This window comes from Pelodiscus sinensis, chromosome 22, assembly GCF_052426305.1.
Source record: "Pelodiscus sinensis isolate ZL-2025 chromosome 22, ASM5242630v1, whole genome shotgun sequence".
Taxonomy (NCBI): domain Eukaryota; kingdom Metazoa; phylum Chordata; order Testudines; family Trionychidae; genus Pelodiscus; species Pelodiscus sinensis.
The window spans coordinates 15,002,119-15,022,513 of NC_143073.1; the positions used below are offsets into that span (position 1 = coordinate 15,002,119).

General features: G+C 53.6%; 1 protein-coding gene across 6 annotated transcripts in view; it reads right to left on the reverse strand.

Annotated features, from left to right (window-relative positions):
- Positions 1 to 763: 763 nt before the first annotated feature.
- The window catches only part of DNAH2 (dynein axonemal heavy chain 2), a 307,939-nt gene continuing 288,307 nt past the window's right edge, over positions 764 to 20,395 (reverse strand). For 5 of the 6 annotated variants that reach the window (XM_075908075.2, XM_075908076.2, XM_075908072.2 and 2 more), the window contains 8 exons: positions 13,856 to 14,040; positions 4,007 to 4,235; positions 3,555 to 3,706; positions 2,733 to 2,847; positions 1,813 to 1,989; positions 1,539 to 1,613; positions 1,141 to 1,291; positions 764 to 956 (listed from right to left, as the gene is read on the reverse strand). In XM_075908075.2, the coding sequence (XP_075764190.2) occupies positions 802 to 956; positions 1,141 to 1,291; positions 1,539 to 1,613; positions 1,813 to 1,989; positions 2,733 to 2,847; positions 3,555 to 3,706; positions 4,007 to 4,235; positions 13,856 to 14,040 (1,239 nt within the window). In that variant the 3' untranslated portion in view covers positions 764 to 801. Of the gene's footprint in view, positions 957 to 1,140; positions 1,292 to 1,538; positions 1,614 to 1,812; positions 1,990 to 2,732; positions 2,848 to 3,554; positions 3,707 to 4,006; positions 4,236 to 11,827; positions 12,140 to 13,855; positions 14,041 to 20,395 lie in introns of those variants that run through there. The other variant, XM_075908080.2, reaches the window with a different exon arrangement.

A 20,395-nucleotide genomic window follows, 5' to 3' on the forward strand; every position in this document is an offset into this window, starting at 1 on the left:
GGCTCGGGCTGGTTCATACTTCAGAATCAGATCAGACTGAGTCCCAGCCCCACCCTCACCCACATCACCCTGGCTGGGAGGTCCCAGCGTCTGCTCCCACCCGTATATGGGGGGGTCCCAGCACCTTTACCCCTCCTGGGTATAGGGACATCGCAGAATCTCTACATCCCCGCATGGGTGTGAGCGGTGTCATGGAACCTCTCCCACCAGTATGGGTGTGGGGTCCCAGCACCTGTATGCCCCCCATGCATGTGGGGGTGGGTCACAACCTCTGCTCCAGTGCATGTGTGTAGGAGGATCCCAGTCCCTCTGCCCCCACGTGTGTGTGCATCCCACAACGCCTCCTGCTGATTAGACCCATGGGACCTGCTCCCTCCCCCCCCAAGTGTGTTTGCGCACACGCCACACACAAGCAGCGAGGCCAGGCCCTGTATCACCAACACATACAGACACCCTACCCCCAATAGGGGGCTATTGCTCCCAAGGACCCATGGAGCATCTATCCCTCCAGCTCTGCCCAGGGCTCCCTCAGCTCCCTCTCAGTTTCCCCAGGTGGGTCTGAACCTCCCCTGCTTGAGGGGGGACATCACTAGTTCTGATTCACACAGGGGAAACGGAGGCACAGAGTCAGAAGATGAACTGTAATTGCTGGATTAGACCATGGGCCCTTCCCACCCCATAACTATACCCCAGAGCAACCTAATGGACTCCCCACACAGCTCAGACCCCTCAGACCCCCCCTACTTAGCACATCTCTCATGGGTAGCACTCTGCAAATAGGAGGGTTTATTGGGTGGGGTTTCAGCTGTCCAAGCTCATGAGCAGGGCGGTGCCGCGTTTGATCCAGTGGTCAGGGCCCATGGCGCCAGCTTTCAGGTCCACACCGATGATGAAGGAAGGGCGGCCAGAGGCACCGGTTCGGTTCGGGTAGTAATAGCAGGGGCAGGCGTAGGTCCCTGGACAGAGAGAATGGATTGGGTCAGGGCTGGGTACCACGGGGGGGGGAGGGTGTGCTCCAGCCTGTTGAATGGAGCCCAGAGACTCCATCAGGGCAGCACCCCCACAGCCTGGTACTCTGCCCCCCTCAGTGCAGTTTACCCCCAGCCACGCCAGTCAGCATGGCACCCCCACCCTGGGTACCTTTGCTGCTCTTCTTCCTGCTCTCGGCTGGCTTGAAGTGCACAGTGGGCATGGGGCAGACCAGCTGCATGGGCTCAGCCTCCACTAGGCAGGAGTTCTTCTTGTCCCAGCCAGCACCCTCTAGGTACAGGCCTCGGATCCACACACCATCCTGGAGGGCAGAGAGTGACACCGATGTACAGCCCCCCTCTCCATACACTCACTGTCCTGTGGGGCAGGGAGTGTCACCGAGGTACAGGCCTCTCTCCCCTCCCATGCCATCCTGGGGAGCAGGAAGTAGCAGCTGAGTTCATATCCATCCCCCCACCATCCTGGGGGGAAGGGAGCATCACCTGAGCATACTCTGGGGGGCAGGGGAAGGGGTGACTCTACTGGCAGCAGCCTACACACACACTTACCTTGGGCGGATACACCAGGTTGTTGTCATCCACCGTGGAGACGATGAACTCCCATGACAAGGTGTCCACAGAGATCTGGAAAGGGGGGCAGTGAGTGGGATGGGAGGGAACCAAGCCCCCCAACCTAGAAGTCCTCCCCCATTCTAGGGGAGAAGGAGCTCTGGCTCCATGGCCTTTTCATTTACCCTCTATGCTCTAACCCACCAGCTCCCATACCCCTCCCAGAGCCAGGAGAGAATCCAGGTGTCCAGCACCCTGCCCCTGGGGTACTCACATTGTTCTGGCGGGAAGCCGCCTGCAGCACGGCTGTCAGGAACCCGGTGGGGAAAGTGAAGCCTGAGAGCCAGAAGAGGACAGGGGGATGAGCCGTTTCAGCCCAGCGGGCAAACTGCTCCACACGCTGGCCCAAGTCCCGAGTCCAGGCGGCCAGTGGCTTCTGCGAGGGGTAGGCCTGCAGGAGCAGAGCACAGGGGTCAGAAAGCAGAGTGACAGCACGGGGGTAAGGGGTTAGTCTTGTGGGGCAGAGCACACAGGCTGCGGACAGAGCACATGGGCAGTGGGGCAGGCCTGCAAAGGCAGAGTGCAGGTGCTGGAGGGCAGAGCACAAGGCCAAGCCCGTGGGCTGCAGAGAACAGAGGGATGGAGAGGGGCAGGTGCAGGCCTATGGGAAGGGTAGAGGTTATGGGTTGTGGGACAGAACATATAGGTTGGGGGCAGGCCTGTGGGAAGAGGAGAACACAAGAGCAAGAGGCATGCCTGTGAGGGAGGGAAGAGTGCGGGGGCAGGGCAGATACATAGCATGGTTCAAGATTGCTGGCCCCAGTCTTCCATACAGATAGGGAAGAGTAGAGGTAGAATGGTCCATAAGCCCCCATTCCCTGGCTCAGCGCCCCTGCTCTGGCCACAAGGCTGATTGGGAACTGGATGATAAAGGGGGTGATGCTCCAAGGCCCTCTCACTAAGTAAGCCCTACCCATGACAACATGTGCTATGATTGGAGATTTGATAGGGGGAGGGGGGATGAAGAGACCTTTACAATCAACCCACTGGTGGCCCCAAGGCTAGACCCCTAGCCTGCCCCATGGGGAGTGTATAGGAGGGCAGCTCCCACTATGCTTAGGTCCCCATGAAATCGTGCCCATGGGGCATCTAAAGGGAGCCCAACCTCAGCACGGGCAGCAGGTGAACCCTTACCCTCTCCCACATAGGGGGCACGCGGGCGTCGAAGATGCAGTTGAAGATCTCCTCCAAGTCGGTGGACATGACTACAAGTCCCTGGATGCCCTTTTCAAGCTCCAACAGGGAGGATCTGGGGGGAGGGTGTTTTACAGGTTATGTGAGACTCCCCTCAACCACCCTACACTGGCCCCCAACACTGCCGCCATCGCTCCCAGGCCCAGAGGAGTCACCAAAGTCAGGGCAGCATCAATCAGGAATCCCATGTTCAGCTGCAGGCCCCTCAGGGCTAGGCAAAGCCTGAGGCCGGATCATCCCAGCCCTTTGACCTGCAGGAGGGCTAGCCAGGGCTTTTCTGTGGGCTGGCCTACTGACCCTCAAATGGGATTGGGGCTGCCCAAACCTCCCATCAAGCTTCAGGGGCTGCCCAAACCTCCCATCAAGATTGTAGCCCTCTCATGCCAGATACTGCTCAGACCCCCCCTGACTGAGATTGGGGCCCCATCGTTTTGGGTGTTGCCCAGACCTCCCTGACTAAGATCCAGACCCCATCCTGCCAGGCATAGACCCTGGCCAAGATCGGAGCCCTGCTGTGTTGGGTGCTGTCCAAATCCCCAAGATCGGGGCACTGTCCTGTCAGGTGCTACCCAGACACCCCGGCAGACATTGGGGCCTTGTCACATTGGGTGCTGCCCAGACCCCCCCCTCCCGAGATTGGTGCCTTCTTCCAGGTGCTCCCAGGCTGGTGGAGGGGGTAATAGCTATGCTGGACTGGGGCCTGTCCCACCATGTGAGCCAGGCTTGAGCCTCATTGCCACAGGCCTGGCGTGTGGGGCCAACCTGATGACCTGCAGCAGGGCATTGTAACGCTGGATCTCCTGCAGCAACACCACATTGAGGGGCGAGGGGTCATCGGCCAGCACTTTCTGGGTGCCGCTGTAGTCCAGCTCCTGTGGGATCTTGCTCAGCACGTCGGAGGACAGCTCCAGAACCTGCCAGGCAGGGGATGTGTGAGCCACAAGTGGGTGAGTGCAGCCCTGGGGGGTCCCGATGGGATGAAGCCCCAGAACCACTGGCAGCTGAGTCTGATAGGCAGCCTGAAAAGCTGATGGCGGTGCCTTGGCTCACGTCCAGGCCTCACTGCCCAGGTAGCCTTCCCCACAGGGCAGACCTATGATAGTAGGTACCCTGGTAGTCTTCCTCAAGGCCCATCCCGTGGACTGCACTCAATGCCCAGGAACCTTTCTGGAGCACAGGCTTTCTATGGCTACCTTGTTCCTACTGCCGGGTACCTTGTCCTCGCGGCTCTGCCCGGCAGCCCCGCTGGGAGTGATCTGGGGCTGCAGGGACAGCAGGGTCTCAAAGAGTGTCCTGGCCTCGGTGATCTGGGAGGCCACATCGGCATTGGGATGCTGGCCGAAGGCCTCGGGCAGGTCCATGCTAGGCAGCAGGCTGATGTACTCCCGGTAGGAGGCCAGGTTTCCGTCTTTGGGGATGTAGTAGGTGTCGAGCACTGACAGCCTGTGGGGGCAGAAGGAGACTCAGATTTTGGCACTGTTTGGTCCCCCTGAGTACCTCCAGCATTCCCTTTTATGTGCCCTCCCATGCATTCGTTCCTTGGCCCCAGCTGTCCCCGTTCATCCCATCAGCCCTTCATTACACTGCAAGGTGAGTGAAAGAGGGCAGCACTGCAGCCCTCCGGTGTGCCCACACCTCCACATGGCCCTACCCCTTTTTTAGGAGGGAGAGGGCCAGGCTCTGTTAGCAGAGGCAGAGATTGCCCACTTGGGCCTTTCAAAATGTGTCCTTCCAATCAGGTACTGTCCTTCAGGGCAAATGCCTGTGAATGGAGATTTATGGTAATGGTGCATGCTCAGCCCTCGCACCCCCTATGAGGCTATGTAGGGCTGCACAGATGAGCTGCCCTCAACAAAGACTCCTGGTGCAGAGGGAGAGGAGGTGGGCAGGGGAGCACCTTTAGAGGAGGAAAAGTTCAAAGCATCATGGTTACTGCCCTCTGCGTCTTTTAAGCTGGATCCATTGGTGCCTTTCTGCAGTGCTGCACCACGACTCCCACAGTGATTTTAGAGGCCCTGCTTCCCTCTGTGCTTTGCAACATGATGTCTGCCGTTACACACTGCTTGCTCCAAAGCTTGTGCCCAGTGACCCAGATCACTTTGTAGCTGTGACCCATCCCACACCCCCAATTTGCATCTCCTCTGCAGACTAGAACCAGGATGAATTGATGTTTCCTTCCAGGCTGTTCATAAGAATGTTCAATAGCCTACTGCCAAAAGGCAACCTCTGCGGGACTCCATAAGAAACACCTGCTGGGTAACACTTCCCCATTTACAAGTTCATTTTGATAACTCTTTTAATGGGTGCCCTGGTCATTGGATATTGTTCTAGTGTTGTAATAAACAGCCTGCACTACCAACGCCTTTTCGAAGTCTAAGTGTTAGCACTATTATGTCTATCAACCAAACCTGTCATCTCAAGAAATATCAAGTTTGCTTGACAGGACCTATTTTCTATCTTGATTAGCATTAATTATGCTACTCTTCTTTAATTCTTTTTTAATCCAGTTCCATATTAGCCAATCCATCTTCTTGCCTGGGATCGACGTAAGGCTGACAGGCCTGTAATTATCCAAATCATTCCATTTACCTTTTTTTAAAAAAAGTAGCACAGTAGCTTTCTTCTAATCTTCTGGAACTTCCTCAGCACTCCAAGACTGATTGAATATAAACACATTAATAGGCCAGTGAGCTGCTCAGCCAGCTCTTTTAAAACTCTTGGATGCAAACTCTTTGGACCCAACAATTTTAAAATGTTTGACTTAATAGCTTCTGTATAACATTATCCAGAGACACTAGTGAAACGGAAAGAATATCATCACCTTTTGATGAGTTATATTCAGAAGTATTTCTTGAATATTTATTTCTGCCTTTTCTGCATTAATTCTGATAAGTCTACCATTTCAATCTACTAATGGACCAATGCCTTTGTCAGGAACCTTTTTATTCCTAATATATTCAAACGCCTTTTTATTGTCTTTAACTTCCCTGACCATACATTTCACCTTGTGTTCTGTAGCTTTTCTTATCAATTTTCTACAATTTCCAACTTTTGATATATTCATTACTATTAATTTCTGTTTTTCCATTTGGAATCTATATATCGATGCCTTTATTTCCTCTCTAAATGAGATTGGCTTTTGGGGCCTCTTCTTAAATGATTCCCAATTAACATTTACATTCTCATGATGAACTTCCTCCCAGCTGATCTGGCTCATAATTGTTTTTGGCTTTGTGAAGCTGGTCTCCTAAAGCACCAAATATATATATTACTGGTCCAGGCTTTACTCTGTTTGCATATTATAAATGTGATCAAATTATGATCACTTACACCTACACTACCATTAATTTTCAGTTCCTCAGTTCTTTATCATTCAGGTCAAGAGTTAATATTCAATCACTCCATGTTGGCTGCAATACTTGGTAAGTTAGGAACTTGTCCTCTTTAATATTTATAAATTCCAAGGAAGTTTTGACTACTCACAACATAAAACTTCCAGTATGTGTCAATCTGATGTCCTCCATTATCACACAGGGTTTTTTTCCGCACATATTAGAGGTAAGTGCATACAGAGGTGGCCAACTGTTTTCCCTGTGTGATCTGGTGGCTGGAGCAGACACCAGCTAATTACCCTGCCCATTCTTGTGCTTTATGCGTTAGGACATTAATCCATAAGCATTTGAGACCTTTTTTTTTGAGTTGTCCATGACTTGGCAAGAGGCGATGACCACTCAATCCTTCTCAAATAGGTAAAACCATTGATTTCACATTCCAATCATGGGAATCATTCCACCATGTTCAAGTAACACCAACTAACTCAAATTGAATCAATGCGCATAATGAGCAATTCCAATTCCTCCCGTCCCCCAGCCACCTAGCACTGGTGTTGAGGCAATTCAATAATTGCTTTTCTTTGTCTCCTTTGGTTCCTTGATTCATTTTGTTTTTTGCTGGCAGTTGTTTCCAGAACCTTCTGACATCTCTCTTCCTTAACTTGTGAGACAGGAAGGAACTCAAAAAAGATCATTTGGACATTTCTCTTTGGCATGTGTCTGAGTTCCTTTACGACATCTCCTACCCGTGTGCAGTGTCCTGAGTGCCAACAGATGCCTTGTCAATGGATCCTTGTCTGTTGATGGCAGAAGTTCCGTGGATCTCAGAGAAAAGAGATGGGGAAGATGAAATGGATGGAATACCCAGCACCTATAATCTTCATAATCCACTTGTCAGTTGTTACTCTCTCCCGTTTAGGTTGGAAATGAGAAAGATGGTATCCAAAGGGCAAAAGGAGATGGATAGCGTAGCTGTGTAGATCCATGTGGAATGGACAGTGTGGACTGTCACTGAACCCATCAAAACTGGAATTTGGAAATGATTGGCAGAGACGAGATAGCTGCGGCCATTGTTGCCTTCTCTCTTGAGTACCTAGATCTCTTGGCAGGCAGTTCAGAGGGCCTATGGAAACTAGAGTAGTGAATTGGATGAGAAGTCAGGGCTGACTGAGCCCTGCTATGTTTTCTTTTGTTTGTAGGTGTACAGATCCCAGGATACACAAGCCTGGCCCTCAAATCCTTCAAGTTGTGAAGCTAGTCATTCATGGACCCAGAAAACAACCTGGGGCTATCCAAGAGCAAGTCTTTGACAGTACCCTGTATCGCAGAGGGAAACCAGACAACTGCAGCTTGAATAAAGAGGCAAAGGCAATTTCCCCTCTCAATATTCAAATGTCCCCATCAGCTGCTGTGAATGAGCCACACCCATCCTGACCTGATTAGCCTCATTTACGCCGGTCCTATACTTGATAAGTAACCTCTTTTTTTGTCTCATTTATACAGGCCTATAGGAATTTAGACCCTCCCATGTAAGACATGGCAGGGGCTGGTGGCTGCCCTGCCCCCACAGCCCTTTCCCCAGCCAGCTGGAGCACCAGGAGGGGGGAAAAAGGGGGACAGAGAGGCTGTGGCAACACGCTGCCGCAGCTTCACTTACTTGGAGGACCATGGGGGAGTGCGTTCGCACCCTTTGTACCACCCCTGCGTATTGGCCTGATATATATATTCATGCATCAGTAATTTCCACTCTTATTCATCTGATGAAGTAGGTTTTACTCACGAATGCTTATGTCCTAAATTAATCTGTTAGGGTATGTCTACACTACAAAGTTAATTCGAACTAACGAATGTTAGTTCGAATTAACTTTGATAGGCGCTACACTAGCGCTCCGCTAGTTCGAACTTAATTCGAACTAGCGGAGCGCTTAGTTCGAACTAGGTAAACCTCATTGCACGAGGACTAAGCCTAGTTCGAACTTACTAGTTCGAATTAAGGGGTGTGTAGCCCCTTAATTCGAACTAATGGGAGGCTAGCCCTCCCCAGCTTTCCCTGGTGGCCACTCTGGCCAACACCAGGGAAACTCTATTGCCCCCCTCCCGGCCCCGGAGCCCTTAAAGGGGCATGGGCTGGCTACGGAGCCCGTGCCAGGTGTAAGCCTGCCAGCACCCAGCCAGCAAACCCTGCACCTGGCATGGCTCAAGCCACCCACCCGATGCCCCCCAGCCCTTCCCCTCTTCCCGGGACCAGGCTGGCGGCTCCCGGGAGCTTGCCCGGGACCGCAAGAGGCGGGCGCCCGCCTGGTCTAGTGCCATCCGGGAGGCAGGTCAATCAAGGGGCTTCAGGAGAGCTTCCACCCCGAGAAGCCCGCAGAGCCACCCCAGTCCTCCCCATCGGGGGCTCGTACCCCATTCCTCCCTCACCTCCTTCCACTTACCCCTCCCTAGCCCCCCTTCCTGATGTACAAAATAAAGGACACCTGTGTTCAAAAATAGAAACTCTCTTTATTGAACAAAACTCGGGGAGACTGGGAAAAGGAGGTGGGAGAGGGGAAGAGAGAGGGTGGGAGAGGGGAGGGCAACTACAATATTAGGGGTTTGGAAGAGAGGCTAAAGAGACTGGGACTTTTCAGCTTAGAAAAGAGGAGACTGAGGGGGGATATGATAGAGGTCTATAAAAGCATGAGTGGTGTGGAGAGGGTGCATAAAGAAAAGTTCTTCATTAGTTCCCATAATAGAAGGACTAGAGGACACCAAATGAAATGAATGGGTAGCAGGCTTCAAACTAATAACAGAAAGTTCTTCTTCACAAAGCAAATAGTCAACCTGTGGAACTCCTTGCTGCAGGAGGCTGTGAAGGCTAGAACTAGAACAGAGTTTAAAGAGAAGTAAGATAAAGTGATGGAGGTTGGGTCCATGGAGTTCTATTAGCCAGGGGGTAGAAATGGTGTCCCTGGCCTCTGTTTGTGGAAGGCTGGAGATGGATGGCACGAGACAAATGGCTTGGTCATTGTCTTCGGTCCATCCCCTCCAGGGTCCCTAGGGTTGGCCGCTGTCGGCAGACAGGCTACTGGGCTAGATGGAGCTAATTCGAACTAGGCGTTAGTCCTCGTAAAATGAGGTTTACCTAGTTCGCATTAAGCGCTCCGCTAGTTCGAATTAAGTTCGAACTAGCGGAGCGCTAGTGTAGCACCTATCAAAGTTAATTCGCACTAACGTCTGTTAGTGCGAATTAACTTTGTAGTGTAGACATACCCTCAGAGTGAGATGCCTTCCTGGTGCTGGAATCACGCAAAGCCTTGGGACCTGAGCTTCTAGAGCTGCCTTTGGGTTTGGTGAGGAGACCTCTTAGAAGAGCTAACACACTTGGGCTACGTCTACACTGCATCCCTCTTCCACGAAAGCCTATGCAAATGAAGGGCAGATTAGCATATTGCCATGCTTCATTTGCATAATTAATTAGGAACCGCTTTTGCACAAAAGTGTTCTCAGTGCTGTGGGCAGAAGAGACGTCTTTCCCCCAGAAACAGATAGGGTATGAGCAGCTGCATTCTTCGAGGCTCTTGGTGACCAGGATCCAGAGGCAGACATGCCACAAAGAAAACAAAACTCAGTACAAAACTCAGTAGCGAGTTTCAGTGTGGCCTCCAGACTCACAGCTGTGCTGCGGTTGGCACTGGTCTCTGAAACCCAGCAGGGAGCTGGGTCTCAGGGTATGTCTACACTACAAAGTTAATTTGAACTAACAGCCGTTAGTTCGAATTAACTTTGATAGGCGCTACACTAGCAAACCGCTAGTTCGAACTAAATTCGAACTAGCGGAGTGCTTAATTCGAACTAGGTAAACCTCATTCTACGAGGACTAAGCCTAGTTCGAATTAACTAGTTCGAATTAAGGGCTGTGTAGCCACTTAATTCGAACTAGTGGGAGGCTAGCCCTCCCCAGCTTTCCCTGGTGGCCACTCTGGCCAACACCAGGGAAACTCTTCTGCCCCCCTCCCAGCCCCGGAGCCCTTAAAGGGGCACGGGCTGGCTACAGTGTTTGTGCCAGGTGCAAGCCTGCCAGCACCCAGCCAGCAGACCCTGCACCTGGCACAAGATGAGCCAGCCACCCGCTGCCACCAAGCCCTCCCCCTCTTCCCGGGACCAGGCTGGCAGCTCACAGGAGCCTGCCCGGGGCCGCAAGAGGCGGGCGCCCGCTTGGTCAAGTGCAGAGATAGAGGACCTCATCGAGGTTTGGGGGGAAGCCTCCAATGTCCACTTTCTGCGCACTAGCCACAGGAACGAGGCTGTCTACGGCCTCATGGCTGACAGCCTGGCCGCCAGAGGCCACCAGCGGACCTGGGAGCAGGTCCGCTACAAAATTAAGGACCTGCGACAGGCCTACTCCCAGGTCTGCCAGCCAGGGGCCGACCCAGAGGCATGCCCCCACTTTCAGGCCCTGGGGGCTCACACCGTGCTGGGGGCTCATGCCTCCCTGCCCCCCAGCTGGTGATCGACCCCGGGGCAGAGGGCCCTGTCCCGGACACAGAGGAGGAGGAGCAGGAGGACACCGAGAGCCGGGAGCCTGCCCAGGACCCAGGATCCCCGAGGCACCCCACAGAGCACAACGCCTGTGTCGTCCGAGGCCGGGGAGGCCTCCACATGTGAGTACCATCATGCTCCCCTTATGTGTACGGAGGGTTGTGGGGGGAGAGGGAGCCCAGGGACCGTGCGCCTGGGCCTTGCCCACCATGGAGCAGCAGCTGGGTCTCATGCAGGGGCCCTGGCCTTGCAGAGGGGGGCTGGGTTTCACCCACCTTGTCCCCAGGGAGAATTGACCACTGCTCTTGTTTCACCACAGCCGCAGCACCTGGGACTGCAGGGCGCACCACCCCGCCTGCAACAGCCACCCGCACCCGGGCCAGCAGGCGTGCCAGGAACGAGGAGGAGTACCAGCGGCAGTTCCTGGATCACCAGCTCCGCACCCAGGACCACTGGGTCTGGGAGGACCTTCGGCTGCACCAGCGGAGCTTGGAGGCACTGGAGGAGCAGGGCCATGCCCTCAGAGGCCACCTCCAGACCCTGGTGGACAGGTTCCTGCCTCCTCCTGCTCCGGCTCTTGCCTCCTCCTGCTCCGGCTCCTGCGGCAGCCCCAGCTCTTGCTCCTCCTCCCACCCCTGCTCCCCTTGCTCCTGCTGCCCCGCTCCTCCCGCCCCTGCTGCCCCTGCTCCCCCTCCCACTTCCTCCGCACCCCCGTCCCTCCTGCCCCACCCTTCACACCCATTCCCCCCCGACGCCCCCGCACCCACAGTGCTGCGAGACGGGAGAGCCAGGCGGACCCCCAAGCCTGAGCTTTCCCTTCCCTTCCTCCCTTTCCTCCCCTTCCAGCTCTCTCCTCCCAGGTTCCCCCCTCTCCTCTCCCACCCTCATTCCTCCCTCCCCCCACCCCAGTTATGTAAAATAAAAAGAGAATTTTGTTGGCAAAAAAGGTGTCTTTATTTGACATTAGGAAGGGGGATTAGGGAGGGGAAGGGGGGGAGGGTGGAAGAAGGCCCCAGTGGGGCATGCAGGGAGAGTTCAGTCCACCTCCTCCACATGGAAGCTCTCCCGCAGGGCTTCTCGGATCCGGACGGCCCCCCGCTGGGTTTCCCGGACGGCAGCGGTGTGGGGCTGAGCGTAGTGTCCAGCTACGAGATGGGCGAGGAGGCATCTAAATTGGACTGCAGCCTGCAGCCTCTGGCACATGGAGGAGTTCCAGTACACCCTGGCGTTGTGTGCCTTGCCGGACCAGCTCACATTAATGTCCATGAACTGTCCTTGGTGGTCACACACGGCCTGCAGGAGCACAGAGAAGTACCCCTTGCGGTTCACGTACTGGGAGGCCTGGTGTTCCGGGGCACGGATGGGGATGTGCGTCCCGTCGATGGCCCTCCCGCAGTTGGGGAAGCTGAGGGCGCCGAACCCCCGGATGACGGCGTCCGGGTCGGCGAGGCGGACCACCCTGCGGAGCAGCACCCGGTTGATGGCCTTGAACACCTGCAGAGAGACACAGCAAAGCGCGAATCACTGGGGCGCCTGGGTGGCTGGGAGTGTTCGTGCCCTGGCAGTGCCCCGCGCCCCACTCCTGGAAGCAACCCCCCCAGGCGGCGTGTGGTACAGCCGGGATAGACCAACCCCACCGGTGCAGGGCACTTTCGCCTCCTTCCCCCATCCTCTATTTTCCCTGGGGTGGCCCATCCCCTCCTTGCAGCCCCCATCCCCCTGGCCCAGTGGCCGGTGAGTGCTGTACCTGCATGAGCACTGCTCCGACGGTGGATCTCCCCATGCCCAACTGGTTCCTGACGGATCGGTAGCTGTCCGGCGTGGAGACCTTCCAGAGGGCAATGGCCACACACTTCTGGAGGGGGGTGGCGGGCCTCATGCGAGTGTCCTGTCGCCGCAGAGCAGGGGTGAGCCACTCGCAGAGCTCCAGGAAGGTGTCCCTCTTCATCCTGAAGTTCTGGGTCCACTGCCTGTCTCCCCAGCTCTCCAGGACGATGCGGTCCCACCAGTCGGTGCTGGTGTCCAGACACCAGATGCGGCAGTGCACGCCGGCATCCGGGCGCTGCTGCGGCTCCTCCACGGCCCCGAGGGAGGCCAGGCGGAGAGGCAGGGGGCTGACATGCACCAGGTGCCAGGCAGCCTCCAGCCATTGCTGGCAGGCTTGCAGCAGCAAGTCCACAAACTGCACCAGAAACTGCAGGGCGAGCTCTGGCTCCATGCTGCTACCTGCGGCGGCGTCCCCGAAGGGAACCACTGACACAGACGGGCGCAGAGAAAAACGCTTTGCTGTCCCTCGGCGAGGTAGGCAAGCAAGCGGAAAAGCTGAGAACCAGCTGTCCAGGGGGGTCCCTTTAAGCACAAGCCTCAGACAGCCTCAGACAGCAGCCACGCAAAGCAACTACTGACCTGATGCCCTGCCAGAACCGGTTTCAGCTGCCCTTAAGTGCGCCTCAGCGTCCAATCAGTGTGGACGCGCTAGTTCGAATTAGCAAAACGCTAATTCGAACTAGTTTTTAAGTCTAGTTCGAATTAGCGCTGTAGTGTAGACATACCCTCCGTGTCCCAGCTCTAGCTGGAGCAGGAACATTGCCAAAGCTGTTCTCAGCACCATGGCAAGTCCCATGAGCCCATCCACAGAGCTGGACTTGCTGCCATGAGCAGTTTTTTTTTTTGCGGCATAGCCAAACCCCACAAGTGCTCGGAGGCTGACCTCTAGGGGGCATCTTGGGCCCAAGGTGGATTTTATCTCCCTGTTTTGATGAGGTCTGCTCTGAGAAGCAGCTCTTTTGCTTTGCCAGTATGAACCTGTCCACAACACTAGAGCCAGAGGGAATGTCCTGCCCTATGGGACAGCCTCCCAGCAGGAAGGGAAATCCCAGATCACAAAAAGCCCAGAACAACCCTCAGACGGGGACAGAACCAAGAAAGGGGAAAACCAGTATTCACTGAAGCTAAACCGAATCACCCATGTAAACCAGGCTTGGGTCAGATGGTAGTGGGGATGTCAGAAGCTCCTCCAGGCCGAAGGTGGTTGAGAAGGAACAGAAGGTGAGGATGGATTATCAGCAGAGCCCTATTCATAGAGTATATGGGTGGGTTGAACGGGCACTGATCTTCAAAAGCTCCAAGCAAAGTTGCCTGTAGGGATGCAAATAGCAGGGGAGAGGTGGTCCCAGAGGAAATTCCGCCCCCACAACCCTACACCCGTACTTGTAGAAAGGTGCAGCCACGCTCTGCTCGCAGAAGTAGTCGTTAATGTAGGTGCTGAGCAGGCGCCGATCCCAGCTGTCCGTCACGTGGCCCCCGTAGTTGACACCTGCGATGAGGTACTTGAGGGCATCCCAGGGCGTCTCCTCATACTCATCCAGGTACAGGCTCAGCAGGTTCTCTGACACCTGGAGGGACACAGCAGGCACCACACCAATGGCACAGGGCTCCTGACATCCGCTGGGGTGTGCTCCACTGGTTGCTACTGCCAGGTTTAGCACAGTGCCTCGCAGGGAGCCCTGGAGGCTTGTGTAGGTCTTGGAGTATGAGTAGGCTGGCCCTTGTGGGAATCCCAGAGTTTGTTTTTGTAGGGTCTTATGGGAAAATGGGGCTTGTTATTGTAGGATCTCCAAAGAGTGTGTGGGCTTATTTGTTACTGTGGAGTTTCATGAATTCAGGCTTGTTATTGTAGGGTTTCACAGAGGAACAGCTGGGTAGGGGTGAGGGGGAGTTATTGTCATAGGATTTGACAGGGGAACTCCTGGGGGCTGGAGGTTATCATAGGGTTTGATAGGGAATAGGTGGGAGATATGTCTGACTGGGAGAACACATGGGGGGTTGTTGCTGTTGTAGAGTATGATGGGAGAAAAAAGACCAGATGGCATTCACCCAAGAATTCTGAAAGAACTCAAATGTGAAATTGTGGAACTAACAACTGTGGTTTGTAGCCTATCCTTTATATCAGCTTCTGTAGCTAATGACTGGAAGATAGCTAATGTGAAGCCAATATTTAAAAAGGGCTCTGCAGGTGACCTTGTCAATTACAGACCGGCAAGTCTAATGTCAGTACCGGGCAAATTAGTTGAAACTATAGTAAAAAATAACATTGTCAGACACATAGAAGAACATGATTTGTTGGGAAAAAATCAATATGGTTTCTGTAAAGGGAAATCATGCCTTACTAATCTACGAGAGTTCTTTGAGAGGGTCAACAAGTATGTGGATCAGGGGGATCCAGTGGATAATAGTGTACTTAGATTTCCAGAAAACCTTTGACAAGGTCCTTCATCAAAAATTAGTTGTCATGGGATAAAAGGGAAGGCCCTCTCATGGTTAAAAGACAGGAAACAAAGAGTAGGAATAAAAAATGGTTACTTACTTTGTACATGTTGTTCTTCGAGATGTGTTGCTCGTATCCATTCCAGTTAGGTGTGCGCGTGCTGTGTGCATGGATTCCAGGGCTTTTTCCCTGAGCAGTATCTGTCGGGTCAGCCAGGGAGGACCCTAGAGTGGCGCAAGCATATTGGTGCATATATACTCCTGCTAGCCCTCCACCTCCTTAGTTCTTTCTTGCTGGAGACTTTAGACGAAGGGGAGGTGGGTGGAATGTGGAATGGACATGAGCAACACACCTTGAAGAACAACAGTTACGAGGTAAGTAACTGTTTTTTCTTCTTTGAGTGCTTGCTCATGTCCATTCCAGTTAGGTGATTCCATAGCAATACCACCGGACGTGGGGTCAGAAGCCTAATCTGCAATGGACTGCAGCACAGCCCTACCAAAGGCTGCATCGTCCCTAGCCTGCTGTGCAATTGCATAATGAGTTGTAAACGTGTGGCTGGAGGACCGCGTGGCTGCCCTACAGATCTTGAGAATGGGCACTTGCATGACAAACATTGTTGACAAGGCCTGTGCCCTCGTGGAGTGGGCCGTGAGTGGGTGGGCCTCTCACCTTGCAAGCTCATAACAGGTCCTGATACAGGAGGTGATCCATGTGGGCAAGCATTGGGCCGACACCTGGAGACCCCTCATCCTCTCTGCTATAGAAATAAAGAATTTTGTGGTGACCTCCTAAATTTCCTTGTCCTATCAATGTAAAATGCCAGGGCCCGTCTCATGTCTAAGGAATGCTCCTTTGGTGTTGGGACTGCAGCAGGGACTGCTCCTTGGTGTTGCATAGGGCTTGGGAAAGAAAACAGGGAGGTAGATGTTCTGCGACACGTGAAAATGACACAACTTTGGGTGGGAACGATGGGTGGGGGTGAAGCCTAACCCTGCCTTTAGAGAATACTGTATAAGAGGGCTCTGATGTGAGGGCCCTCAACTCTGAAACCCTCCTGGCTGAGGTAATGGCCACCAAGAACACTACCATCCACGAGAGGTATTTCAGGGACCAGGTGGCTAAGGGTTCAAACGGGGGGGAAGGAGCTCATAAGCTTCACAAGTACCAAACTGAGATCCCATGTGGGTAAGGGCTGGTGCACATATGGGTATAGCTTATCTATGCCCTTGGGAATTGCTTAATTAGCATGTTCACAAACACCGACCTGCACCCTTCACCTGGGTGGTATGCTGCAATGGCAGCTAGATGGACCTGAAGAGATGAGGTTGATAGGCCCTGTTGCTGAAGGTGAAGGAGACAGTCCAGAATAAGGGGGATATGGGCCCTCATTGGATCGACTCCTGCCACATTAGCCCAGAGCGAGAAGCACTCCATTTAGCCTCACAGGCTACCCTCGTAGAGGGTTTTCTACTCGCTACCAAGACCCTCCTGACCGCCTCCGAACAGAGTTGTTCTTGACCAGTTAACCATGAAGATTCCAGGCTGCCAAGTGGAGGGATGACAGGTTTGGGCGGCATAGCCTCCCTTCTCCCAGATCCTGGGTGTTCAAGTCTGGAGCCAATGGTAGTATGAGGGGCTTCTCCATTGCTAGGTCCAGGAGCAAGGGATACCAGTGCTGGCACGGCCATGCTGGGGCTATTAGAATGACCAATGCTGCGCATCTCCTGATCATCTGGAGGACTCTGCAGTTGAAGAAAGGGTAGGAGCATGGGGTACGTCTACACTACAGCGCTAGTTCGAACTAACTTAGTTCGAATTAGTTAATTCGAACTAAGCTAGTTCGAACTAACGCATCTAGAACTAAAAACTAGTTCGAACTAGCGTTTTGCTAGTTCGAACTAGTAAGTCCACATTGAGTGGACTCTGAACAGGGCTTAATGATGGCCGGAAGCAGTGCCGGCAGGGCATAAAAGGAGGACTTAGAGCATGGAGATGCTGTCTCAGGCTAGCCGAGGGCTGCGCTTAAAGGGTCCCGACCCCCACCCCGGACACACAGTTCTAAGGGGTGCCCCGCTTGCAAAGAAGTTCTGGCTTGGAGTGCCCTGAGTGCCCACACTGGGCACATCACACCACTCAGCCATCAGCCCGGCTGCACTTGCCGCAGGCTGCCATCTGGGGAGAGGGAGTAATTGGGGGGCTGCAGGAGAGCTTCCACCCCCAGAAGCCCGCAGAGCCAGCCCAGTCCTCCCCATCGGGGGCTCGTACCCCATTCCTCCCTCACCTCCTTCCACTTACCCTTCCCTAGCCCCCCTTCTTATTGATGTACAAAATAAAGATAACGTTTCTTCCAACATTGACTCTGTCTTTATTGAAAAAAACTGGGGGAGACTGGGAAAAGGAGGTGGGAGAGGGGAAGAGAAAGGCTGGGAGAGGGGAGGGCAACTAACATGATCAGGGGTTGGGAACAGGTCCCAGATGAAGAGAGGCTACAGAGACTGGGACTGTTCAGCTTAGAAAAGAGGAGACGGAGGGGGGACAGGATAGAGGTCTCTAAAAGCAGGGGTTGGGTGGAGAGGGTGCATTCAGAAAAGTTCTTCCTGAGTTCCCATAAAGAAGGACTAGAGGACACCAAAGGAAAGGAATGGGTAGCAGGCTTGAAACTAGTAAGAGAAAGTTGTTCTTCTTGACAAAGCAAATAGTTAACCTGTGGAACTCCTTGCTGCAGGAGGCTGTGAAGGCTAGAACTAGAACAGAGTTTAAAGGGAAGTGAGATCAAGTCATGGAGGTTGGGTCCATGGAGTCCTATTAGCCAGAGGGTAGGAGTGGTGTCCCTGCCCAAAGTTTGTGGAAGGCTGGAGAGGGATGGCACGAGACAAATGGCTTGGTCATTGTCTTCGGTCCATCCCCTCCAGGGTCCCTAGGGTTGGCCGCTGTTGGCAGACAGGCTACTGGGCTAGATGGACCTTTGGTCTGACCCAGGACGGCCATTGTAAGCTCAGGGCTCAGTGTCGGGGGTCTCAGTGGACCCCCTTGATTTTCATGCACACCTGGTCCTGGGTGGCCAGGCTGGCAGCTCTCCTGCCCTAGACGGCCACTTTCCTGTGCCTAGTGCGGAGATCGTGGACGAGGTCCACGATGTCCGCACTAGCCCAGGAAGGTGCCCGCCTCTTGCGGTCCAGGGCAAGCTCCCGGGAGCCGCCAGCCTGGTCCCGGCAAGAGGGGGTGGGCTGGGGGGCATCGGGTGGGTGGCTCTGTGCCGTGCCAGGTGCAGGGTCTGCTAGCTGGGGCTGGCAGGCTTGCACCTGGCACGGGCACCGTAGCCAGCCCGTGCCCCTTTAGGGGTCCGGGGCCGGGAGGGGGCATAGAGTTTCCCTGGTGTTGGCCAGAGTGGCCACCAGGGAAACCTGGGGAGGGCTAGCCTCCCACTAGTTCGAACTAAAGGGCTACACAGCCCTTAGTTCGAACTAGCTAGTTCGAACTAGGCGTTAGTCCTCGTAAAATGAGGTTTACCTAGTTCGAACTAAGCGCTCCGCTAGTTCGATTCAAATTCGAACTAGCGGAGCGCTAGTGTAGCACCTATTAAAGTTAGTTCGAACTAACGTCCGTTAGTTCGAACTAACTTTGTAGTGTAGACATACCCATGTAGAGGAGGTGTTGGGGTCACTGTACCAATAGAGTGCCCCTTAGCGACCCCTTCCCCTGACCCAGATACAAGAGTAGCTCAGGCTCTTGAAATTTCCCTGGGAAGCAAACAGATAGAGACAGGGATAATCCCAGTTCTGGAAGACAACCTCCAAGATGTCCCCCGTGATGAACCATTCATGGGCCCTGAACAATCTGCTGAGCCTGTCTGCTAGTATGTTGCAATTCCCTGGAAGGTGGGATGCCTCCAGGTAGATCCCGTGTGCAACACACAGGTCCCATAGGAGGTGGGCTTCCTTGCATAGAGGACACTACAGTACTGACACTACCTTGTCCTTCAGGTGGGGTAGGAATGCTAGGCAGGCCAGCCTGACCATCCTGAGCTCCTTGACATTTATATGGAGAGCACTCTCGCTGGGGGTCTGCATCTGTTGGTTGGGGTCTGAGGTTTGATAGGTGAGCTTCCCAGCCCGTGTCCGATGCATCGGTCACCTGCTGCATTGACGGGGTCCGTCTGGCAAACGGGATTCCATGGCACACGACTTGCTTTTGCAACCACCAGTCTAGAGACCGGAGAACCTCTTCTAGCACCATGAGTAGAGCTTCCAGAGGTGTTCGAACTGGGCTGTGAATGGAAGCCAGCCATGCCTGAAGGTGTTGCAGCCACAGCCTGGAATGTTGCACCACGAATGTGCAGGCCACCATGTGACCTAGCAGCCTCATGCAAGTACCATCTGTTGTGAGGGGTGAGGTTCTGAGGCCTTCTATTATCACTCTGATGGCTAAGAACCTGGCTTTGGGGAGGGACACCCTCACCACTGTAGAGTCCAGGTGCACCCCGATGAAATCTATTATCTGGGTGGGGTTGAGCATGGATTTCTCCTCATTTTTAAGGAGACCCAGCTTGTGAAATAGAGCCTTGACGAAGTCGATGTGCTTGAGGACCTGGTCTCTGGATGACCCTTTGATTAGCCAGTTGTCAAGGTAAGGGAACACCTGGATCCTGTGCCATCTCAGGAATGCAGCTACAACAGCCATACATTTGGTGAAAACCCTTGGGGCTGCGGAGAAACTGAATGGCAGGACTGCAAACTGAAAATGGTCCTGGCCAACTAAGCACCTGAGAAATTTCCTGTGGGCCAGAATTATTGCTAATGTGGAAATATGTGTCCTTTAAGTGAAGGGCAGCATACCAGTCTCCTTTTTCTAGGGAGGGAATGATTGAGGCGAGGGTGACCATCCTGAACCTTACGTTCTTCACAAAATAATTTAGATTAATTAGGTCCAGAATAGGACAAATGTCCTCCTTGGATTTGGGGATAAGGAAATAGCGGGAGTAAAACCCTCTCCCTTCGAAGCCCCTTGGAATGTGCTTGACTGCTCCTATGGTCAGGAGTGCAGATACCTCCTGCTTTAGCAGTAACTTGTGAGAAAGGTCCCTGAAGAGGGATGGGGAGGGAGGGTGAGTGGGTGGGAGGACAGGAAGGGGATAACATATCCACTTTCCATCAGGCTGAGTATCCAACTGTCATGATCATGAGGGTTAGCCAGCATCCTGGGGACTAAGGGGTTAACTACGTCCTTTACCTAAACCAGGTGGCAGGCAGCCAATAGAAATGTAGGTAGGAATTTCAAACTGGGACAAAAGAATGTTTGGTTTTTTTCCTTCTCCTTTGTCCCTGGGTAGTTTCTTTCCAGCTATTGAAGGGGACAGGATGTCTCCCTCTAAGAAAATACTCTTTACAGTCTGTAAGTAGGATAAAGTTTAGATAAATCCATTAGGTTTTATGGTTTGGGAAATGGGATCTGGTCTGTGCATTTAAAATGGGTTTTGCTCT